This window comes from Triticum aestivum, chromosome 2A (genome assembly GCF_018294505.1).
Source record: "Triticum aestivum cultivar Chinese Spring chromosome 2A, IWGSC CS RefSeq v2.1, whole genome shotgun sequence".
Lineage (NCBI taxonomy): Eukaryota > Viridiplantae > Streptophyta > Magnoliopsida > Poales > Poaceae > Triticum > Triticum aestivum.
The window spans coordinates 780,911,335-780,920,173 of record NC_057797.1 but is presented as its reverse complement, the minus strand read 5'-3'; the positions used below and the strand labels follow the sequence as shown (position 1 = coordinate 780,920,173).

Below are 8,839 nucleotides of genomic sequence, written 5' to 3'. Positions count from 1 at the left end.
AAACCCAAACCCAAACCGGGCGTGCTATAAATATTCTCTTGGTCTTCCGGCGCACCCACCCACCCATGCATCCGCCCCGTCCGCGTGTAAGGAGAGAGGACATCTTCCCCCCATCTCCTCGGGCTTCCTTCCAAGTTCCAACAACCATCTCCCTCATCTCCCGCCCAAACCCTAGATAACCCCTCCCCCCGCCCCGCCCGAGAATGGCGGACGCGCCGCCGCCGGCGACCCCGGCGCCGCTCGATCGCGACGTCTGGCTCGCCTGCGCGACCCCGCTCTCCCGCGTCCCTGTCGTCGGCTCCCAGGTCTACTACTTCCCGCACGGCCACTCGGAGCAGTGCCCGGCGCCGCCCCGCGCGCCCGCGCACAACCTCTTCCCCTGCACCGTCGCCGCCGTCCGCTTCTTCGCCGACCCCAAGACCGATGAGCCCTTCGCCACCGTCGACCTCGTCCCCGGCCCGCACCGCGACCCCGCCCTCCACCTCCCCGACGCCCACGCCCACGCCGACGCGGCCACGGGGTTCCGCTACTACGCCAAGCAGCTCACGCAGAGCGACGCCAACAACGGCGGCGGCTTCTCGGTGCCCCGCTTCTGCGCCGAGCTCGTCTTCCCGCCGCTCGACTTCGAGGCCGACCCGCCCGTGCAGAGGCTGCGCATGACCGACCCGCTCGGCCGGGGCTGGGACTTCCGCCACATCTACCGCGGCACGCCGCGCCGCCACCTGCTCACCACGGGGTGGAGCAAGTTCGTTAACGCCAAGCTGCTCGTCGCGGGCGACGCCGTCGTCTTCATGCGCCGCGCCGACGGGGAGTTGCTCGCCGGGATCCGCCGCGCGCCCAGGTACCCCGCCGTCTCCCAGCAGGGCGCCGAGCGCCGGCCCCGCAACGCACGCGCGCGGGTCCCGCCCGAGGAGGTGGACGAGGCCGTGCGCCTCGCGGCCGAGGGCGCGCCCTTCACCGTCACCTACTACCCGCGCCAGGGCGCCGGGGAGTTCGTCGTGCCCAAGCAGGAGGTGGAGGACGCGCTCGTCGGCGCCTGGGCGCCCGGGGTGCAGGTGCGCATGAAGTTCCTCGACGCCGAGGAGCGCCGCTCCGAGTGGGTCAACGGCATCGTCAAGGCCGTCGACCCATCCATCTGGCGCATGCTCGAGGTACATCATCCATCCATGATTCATCTCTGCTGCGTTAATCCATCTCATCTTTGCGATAACTGTTGAAGGCGCAAGTCTGATTGATTGATCGATCGATCGAGTCCACTTCTGTTTGGTTCAGTATTGGCATGCTTGCTTCAATTGTTTTGCTCTGCCATTCAATACAAGTACAAGATAGTGGAAAGTAATATTGGACATTCATAATTGCTGATAATCCACCTGATCCGATGTTGCTTTCATGTTGAATCCGCAAATCTGATTGATCGATTTGAGTCCATCTATGTTTGGTTCAGTAATGCCATTTTCAGTTAACTGTCGGTGTGAGTCCTCCTCTGCATGTTTGGTTGATTGGTTCAGTATATATCGCCATGCATATGTGGTTCAAGTATTCTGCTAGGTTCTGAATGAGGGTTCACAGGCAATCGCCATGCAATGTGTATGAGGGAGGGACAAGCAATCTTGGACTAATAATTAATTACTATGTTTAGCCACTTGCATTTTATCGCTGCATGCTGTAGACTTGCTGTCAACGATTGTTTAATAGTTCAGTCTTTTTTAATGTTGGTTTGGTAGTGGTTGCTCTGTCGGATGGATGGCTTCAGGTCACTTGTCTATTTGCCATAGCACTGACTCTGCTTCTGGTGGTATATACTGGAACAATCAGAGATGAACTCGATCAGCAGTCAGTTTTAATTTGGAATCTGCAATGTTCTTTTGTCTTAAATGATGTTCTGCATGTTACTTTTTGCCTTTACTGAAGATACAAGAGAGTGGCAAGCAATCTTGGACATTCATACTCCCTCAGTAAAGAAATACAGTATAAGATTGCTACTAATCCACCTGATCCGATGTTGCGTACACCGTTGAATCTCCAAATCTGATCAAAATTGAGTCTGTCTCTGTATTCCATTGTTCAGTTAACTGCCGGAGAAGCTAGCGAGTGATCGATCAGAGTCCATCTCTGCACGTTTGATTCAGTATATATCGCCATGCATATTTGGTTCAAGTGTTTTGTTGGGTTCTGGATGAGGAGTGGCAAGCAATCTTGGACCAGTAATTGATAACTATATTTAGCCACTTATACAGGACTACAAGTAGAAGAGACTGGCAAGTGATCTTGGACATTCATAATTGCTGCTAATTCACCCTATCTGATGTTGCATCCATCGTTGAACAAGTGCTAATACTGAACCAAACATATCGAACTTGTTGAGCACCCTCCCATCCTGATTGCTGCTAATTCACCTGATCTGATGTTTGATTCATCATTGATTCCGCAAATCTGACAGATTGAGTCCAGTCGGTCTCTGTTTGGTTCAGTACTGCCCAGTTTAGTTAACTGTCGGAGCAGCTAGCGAGTGATTGATCGAGTCCATCTCTGCAGGTTTGGTTTAGTATATATCGCCATGCATGTTTGTTTAAATTGTTTTGCTAGGTTCTGAATGAGGAGCGGCAAGCAATCTTTGACTAGTAATTGACAGGAACTATGTTTAGCCACTTGTACTTTATTGCTGCATGCGTAGAGTTGATGCTATCGTTCATTATTTAATAAGTCCAGTCTTTTTTAATGTGGGTTTGGTGGTGGCTGCTCTGTCGGATTCATGGCTTCTGATCACTTGTCTGTTTCCAATAGGACTGCTGGCTCTGCTTCTGGTAGTCTACTCTATACCGAAACAAACAAAGATGAACTCGATCGACACCATCTCTGCATGTTTGTTTGATTGGTCCTGTATGAGTTATCTTCATGCATGTGTGGTTTCAAGTGTTTTGCTAGGTTCTGGATGAGAGGGGCAAGCAATCTTGTGTTAATAATAAGTAACTATGTTTAGCCACATGTACTTTATTGCTGCATGCCTAGAGTCGATGCTGTTGCCGATTGTTTGATAGTTCAGCCTTTTTTAATGTGAGTTTGGTGGCGGTTGCTCTGTTGGATGGCATTAGATCCTTTGTCTGTTTCCAACAGGGCCGACTCTGTTCTGGTGGTATGTACTGAAACAAACAGAGATGAACTCGCTCAGCAGTCAATTTTGATTTGGAGTTAGCAATCTGCTTTTGGCTTGAATGATGTTCTCCTTGTTACTTCTATACTGTTATTAATACTTTTTTTGCGGGAGATATACTGTTGTTAATACAACAAGTCATGCCATGTAATGCCATCGGCAGTTAGTCCTTTATTGAGATCTTGAAACATGCAGGGCCTACTGAAGTTAAATCTTCAAATCTGATCGATCAGGAGTCCATCTCTGTTTGGTTCAGTATTTTCATGTTCAATTAACTGTCGGAGCAGCTAGCGAGTGATCGATGGAGGGTCGTCTCTGCATGTTTTGGTTGATTGGTTCAGTGTACATCACCATGCATGTGTGTTTCAAGTGTTTTGCAGGAAATCTTGGAATAATAATTTATAACTATGCTTAGCCACTTGTACTTCATTGCTGCATGCCGTAGAGTCGATGCTGTTGTCCATTGTTTGATAGTTCAGCCTTTTTTAATGTGATTTGTTGGCTGTTGCTTTGTCCGATTGCATTAGATCCCTTGTCTGTTTCCAATAGGGCTGGCTCTTCATCTGATGGTATTTACTGAAACAAACAGAGATGAACTCGGTCAGCAGTCAATTTTTATTTGGAATTCTGCTTGTTACTTCTTTCCCTTACTGTCATTAATACAACAAGTCATGCCATGTAATGCCATCAGCAGTAAGTCCTTTATCCATATCTTGAAAAATGTAGAGCTTACTGAAGTTAACTAAAGTATGTGCCATTAGCTCTTCACAGTTATGAATGTCCAATTCAGAGTTTTGTTATTTCTTATGGCTCTATGTTAAGAGAAGTGCTCTATGTTGTCCATTCCATCAATTCCTTGATTCTTCAGATAGTGCTCAAACCAGTTGATCTTACAATTTCAAGATTCTGTATATCATTACTGGCTCCAAAGATCCTTATCTGACTTGCTGCTTAAATCTATCTACTTGCTTGCAGATAGACTGGGATGAATCTGTGGTAGGGTCACTAAGGAACAGGCATGTCAATGCTTGGCAAGTAGAACTTGTTGGGTACCCTCCCATCCTGAAGAAGCTCAAGATCTCCGAGACGACCCTTCCCCCTATGTGCTCCGGCGATGTCGGCATGGCTGACCCCTTGCTGGGGCCAGATTGCGAAAACATGGTGATGCTGCTGGGGTCACCGATGCCTGCTGGCATGCAGGGAGCCAGGCACATCGGCCTCACTGAGCTGCCCTCTTCATCTCCTACCGTGCTCACAACCAAGCAGTTCTTCCCACCTAGCTCCAGCGGCGGCTCCTCCGAGGTCGTGAACCCTGAAGCTGGATCTCCACCCAACAACTCGGTGAACATGCGTCCCTCTGAGGAAAGGAGGAGCATACAGCTGTTCGGCGCCACGATCACGTCGCCTGTGCAGAGCGCCACCAATGGCTCATCTGAAGAAGTGAGCCAGGCCCCTGATGCTGCGGTCGATGGAACTGCTCATGAATATGCTTCTGCCACAAGTCTACTTGACTGCCAACTCACAATCGGTAAAGATGACGGCCACGACCGAAATGCTTCTAAGCAAGAAGCCTGAAGTGGCATGTACACAGTATACTGGAAGGTACTATCTCATTTGATTTTCCTGCTTTGTTTGCGACGATGGACATGCAGAGATGGTTTTACATGACCATTCAGACCTAATTGTGAAAGGCGATGTAGTGATGATGATGCCTGTCAGGCCAAGTGTAGGTTTTCTTTTTCCATTACCAGCCAATTGTCTGTCAGTTTCACTCCCATTCAGACAAACTGAAGAAAGAAATTATCTCTGAATCAGCAAATTAAACAGTAACTAAACTAGTACGTATATGTTGTTTTCTGATTTTTATTATGCCTACATTATGGTTTATCAACAGAAAATCTTTCCAGGTTCCATATCTGTTTGATTTTCCTCTGATACAGTCCGCATTCAATGATTTCTCCATTTTGAGAAAACCAGCAACGATTTCATTGCATTCTTTCGTGTTTCCTTACTTGATTCTCACCTGGTTGCATCAATCAACTAAGTTAAAAGCAACATCATGCTTTCAGCGAATCAGTCAATTTCAACGTCGTCTTGACTGCGGAGGCCGAGTGCTCCTTGCATCACCCTGATGCTTCGGAAAAGCACTCTGCTCCTTAGCATTCCGGTACGTCTGGCCTTCGGACTACACGGCGCAGTAGGGTTGGTGCCGTGCCGCGCATCTTGTTGTGAGTTGGACTCTGTTTTTCGGCATTTGGGTTTTGATGGTGGTTCCTTGTTTCTTGGAGATGAACTTGTCTTATCCTCTGTTTTTGACCGGTGGAACTCCGTGAAGTGGATCGTCGTCTTCATCATTGTGCTGCTGCTGCTGCTGCTGCTGCTGCTGCTGCTTTGTTTGAGATCCCATCTATCCAGGAATTTGTTGGCTACCTTCTCTTTTCTCCTTGAAAGGAGATACTATGTCTCTGACCCTGCTAAAGCTCTGCTCGGGCCGCCAAAGAGAAGAAAAGGCAGCTTTGCTCCAAAGAAGAAGAAAAAAGCAGCCTATGTAGTCGTAGAGAGGGCATGCGTGCGTGCGTGCACATACCATAATACCATACCAAACCCATCATCGACTGGTACCTATCCTACAATCTGTCATTCCGTCCTTGTCTCAAGAGGACTGCTCGTCACTTCAGTCGCAGCGGCAGCTGAAAGGTGATCCTCAGCTGCCTGCCAACGTCTCTTCAACTAACAAACATTCCCAAATCTTCTTCTACTCATACAGTACAGGACAATGCTCCCTCTGTCACAAGATGTTTTGGATAATATACATACAGACTGAAATGAGAACGTCTTTATACACATCTGATTCAGAAAAATATTTAGGCATCTTATATTTGTGAATGGAGGGAGTACATGACAACAAACAAGACACACACACACACACACAAGGAGCTAAAATGGCATTTGGAGATGCAAACCAAAATTACCAGTGTCATTTGCTGAAAATTGACACTACACAGGCAATCCAGACTTCAAAGTTCAGAGTAATATCATGCCACTTCTTGACAGAAAGAAAATACAGGCATTTCTATGTGCACAACACGCCAATTTTTTCTATCTGTTTTTATCTGTCAAAACTCATGAGCAAGATCCTGGGGACAAACAGACACCTCTCATGCAAGAAGAAAGAAACGAGATCTGCAGAATGCGATCCTTTCCTTCTTTTGCTGTGTAGTATATTATATATCTATATCTGATTATGATTACTATATATATTATATATATATATCTGGATGGAAATGGAGATATGGATGGATCTGTGGCTGGCTGTATGCGCCACGTGCGTGCGTACGTACGTACTCTATCCACCGATCACGTGTGGACGCGTAGCTGCCCGTGGCCCGCTCACGACCACGCCCTCTCGCCGTGCGCGGCGCGCCGCCGCGTCAGGCTCCGGATCCAGCTCCGCCCGCCGCCGCCCCGCGCCTTCGACCGCTGGTCCGCCGCCGCCGAGGACGACGGCTGCTTGCCCGACGCCCGCTTCCACCGCGCCAGCTGCAGCAGCCGCCCCACCACCTGCTTCCGCCACCGCGTCACGCCGCCCCGCCGGCTCGCCTGCTCCACCACCAGGGTCTTCGTCGTCGGCGCCGTCGTCGCCTCGCGCACCGGCTTTAGGGACGTCTGCTGGCTGTCCACCCACGTCGCCTTGCCGTTGTCCTCGAACTTGATCGATATGAAGGAATCTGCACACCGGCCGACCCGTGACGGTGAGCCAGAGAGCAACCAATTATTGCATCCGTACGCCGTACGAGCGGCAACTTACCGTCGAGGCTCGCGACGGAGGCGGTGTCGTCATCGTCGTCGGGGTTCCTGTCCCTGTCCTCGCCACGGCCACCGCCGCCGTGGTCGTGGACGACCTCGTCGGGGTGGTGGGGGTGGTGGTGGCGGGAGGAGTCGAGGCGCTGGAGGAAGGAGCCGAGCGCGAACACCTTGGGGAGCGAGCTGGAGATGCTGCCCGTCCTGCGCCGGAGCGCCCGGCAGTAGGGCCGCGCCGACAGGTAGCTGGCGCCGTCGGCCGGCGGGCGCGCGCGGCCTGTGCCGCCGCCCTGCTTGGCCGCGAGGAGCAGCAGCAGGCGCTCCCGGAGGCAGTGCGCGCAGACCCCGACCAGCAGGTCCCTCGGGTGGAAGTAGCACAGCAGCGTGCCGTCGGCTCCCCCGTGCTGCTCCCCTCCGCCCCCTCCTCCATGGCCATGGTCACCACGGCCATGGCCGCCGGCGCCGAACACGTTGCTCATGGCGCGCTGCGCTCTTGGGAGAAGCTGCTACGTACGTAGGGCTAGTGGACAGGAGGTGGCGTTGGCATGCAGAGCACGCTAGCTAGTGGTGTGAGTAAAGAAAGCTCGTATATGATGTATGCAAATGCAAATGAAGAGATGGAGGAAGTGGAGGAAGCTTCGCTTTTGCGATTCTTTTATGATTCAGAGAGGAGGAAGAAGAGGAAGAGGAAGAGGCTAGGCTACTACTGTAGGAGCAACTGTTTGGGCAGCTTGTTGTTGTAATCTGCTTTGATGAAATGGACCATGCATGGGGAGGAGTGGACCGGCCTTCCGGCGCCGAATGACACTCAGGCATCAGCCATGGATGGATCCGGCACCGGCAGCTACCGGAAAAACACCTAACAACACATGCATGCACCACCCAACTTGATTGCGTTTGTGTTTTCATAAATTATTTCTTTTTCAAAATGCACAATAATTGTGAATGTGTGTTAAGTTTCACAAAAATCTGTCATAGTATATGCTAGCTACGTGTCCAAGTTCCTAATTAAAACGGCTTGTATTATTTATGAGATGGCACACCACAATTAGACAATGCTAAACAACTGATGACTGATTAGGCACGCAGATGTCAGGCCCCAATTAGGCACGCACGCACATTAACTGTTCGCTTAGCTTAGAGCAACTCCAACGGCCGAACCCAAACGGACGGCGATTTCATCCGCTTTTTGTTTGTTTGGGTCGACCGCCCGCCTGGCGTCCGCTCTGTTTTTCATATGGGTCGGTAGCGCGCCCAACGCCCCGACTCATATGTGCAGGCGTGGTCGGCTGGCCGCTCAATTTTGCATTGCATTCAACATGTTGTGAAATGAAAATTTAACAAACAAAATAGTCCGCCCAAACAAATAGTATAGTTTACAGACCAAATAAAAATAAAAATGTTTCACATAGTTTTGCAAACGAATAAAAAAAGATACATCTATTGGTTGCCAACATGAGTCCACATATACTCAACCAAATCATTTTGCAGTTGCACATGAGTTTCCCAATCACGCATGTCTTTATGAAACTGAGTGAACTGCTCAAATGTTGCAAAACACCAAAGGCACGCTCGACATCCTTTCTAGCACTCTCTTGCTCTTGGGCAAATCTTTTCCTTTTCTCTCCGACAGGGTTGGGTATTGTCTTTACAATAGTGGCCCACTGAGGATAGATACCGTCACCCAAATAGTACCCTTTGTCGTAGTTGTGGCCGTTGACAGTAAAGTACACCGATGGGCTGTTGCCTTCGGCAAGCCTAGCAAACATCGGCGAGCGCTGAAGCACGTTGATATCATTGTGTGATCCAGCCATGCCAAAGAAAGAGTGCCAGATCCAGAGATCTTGAGACGCCACGACCTCTAGTATGACAGTGCAAGCCCTGACA

The 8,839-nt window shown here is 50.2% G+C and overlaps 2 protein-coding genes across 2 annotated transcripts; one reads left to right on the top strand and one right to left on the bottom strand.

The window, feature by feature from the left end:
- The first annotated feature begins 127 nt into the window (after positions 1-127).
- On the top strand, positions 128-5,028 carry LOC123186733 (auxin response factor 13). The gene is made up of 2 exons (XM_044598443.1): positions 128-1,151; positions 4,127-5,028. Exons 1-2 carry the CDS (start codon positions 204-206, stop codon positions 4,724-4,726), a joined length of 1,548 nt encoding a protein of 515 aa, XP_044454378.1. The 5' UTR covers positions 128-203; the 3' UTR covers positions 4,727-5,028.
- Positions 5,029-5,937: 909 nt separating this feature from the next.
- Positions 5,938-7,783, bottom strand: LOC123186732 (uncharacterized). Its single transcript, XM_044598441.1, has 2 exons — positions 6,960-7,783; positions 5,938-6,879 (listed from the first exon to the last, which is right to left on the bottom strand). The coding sequence occupies exons 1-2, from the start codon at positions 7,429-7,431 to the stop codon at positions 6,542-6,544; spliced, it is 810 nt and encodes a 269-aa protein (XP_044454376.1). The 5' UTR covers positions 7,432-7,783; the 3' UTR covers positions 5,938-6,541.
- Positions 7,784-8,839: the final 1,056 nt, after the last annotated feature.

Excerpts from the sequence above, each read along its gene's own strand:
- LOC123186733 (XM_044598443.1), top strand. The coding sequence starts at position 204 with ATGGCGGACGCGCCGCCGCCGGCGACCCCGGCGCCGCTCGATCGCGAC. Across the intron at positions 1,152-4,126 it reads CCATCTGGCGCATGCTCGAG|ATAGACTGGGATGAATCTGT; the intron begins GTACATCATCCA and ends ACTTGCTTGCAG.
- LOC123186732 (XM_044598441.1), bottom strand. The coding sequence starts at position 7,431 with ATGAGCAACGTGTTCGGCGCCGGCGGCCATGGCCGTGGTGACCATGGC. Across the intron at positions 6,880-6,959 it reads CTCCGTCGCGAGCCTCGACG|ATTCCTTCATATCGATCAAG; the intron begins GTAAGTTGCCGC and ends GCCGGTGTGCAG.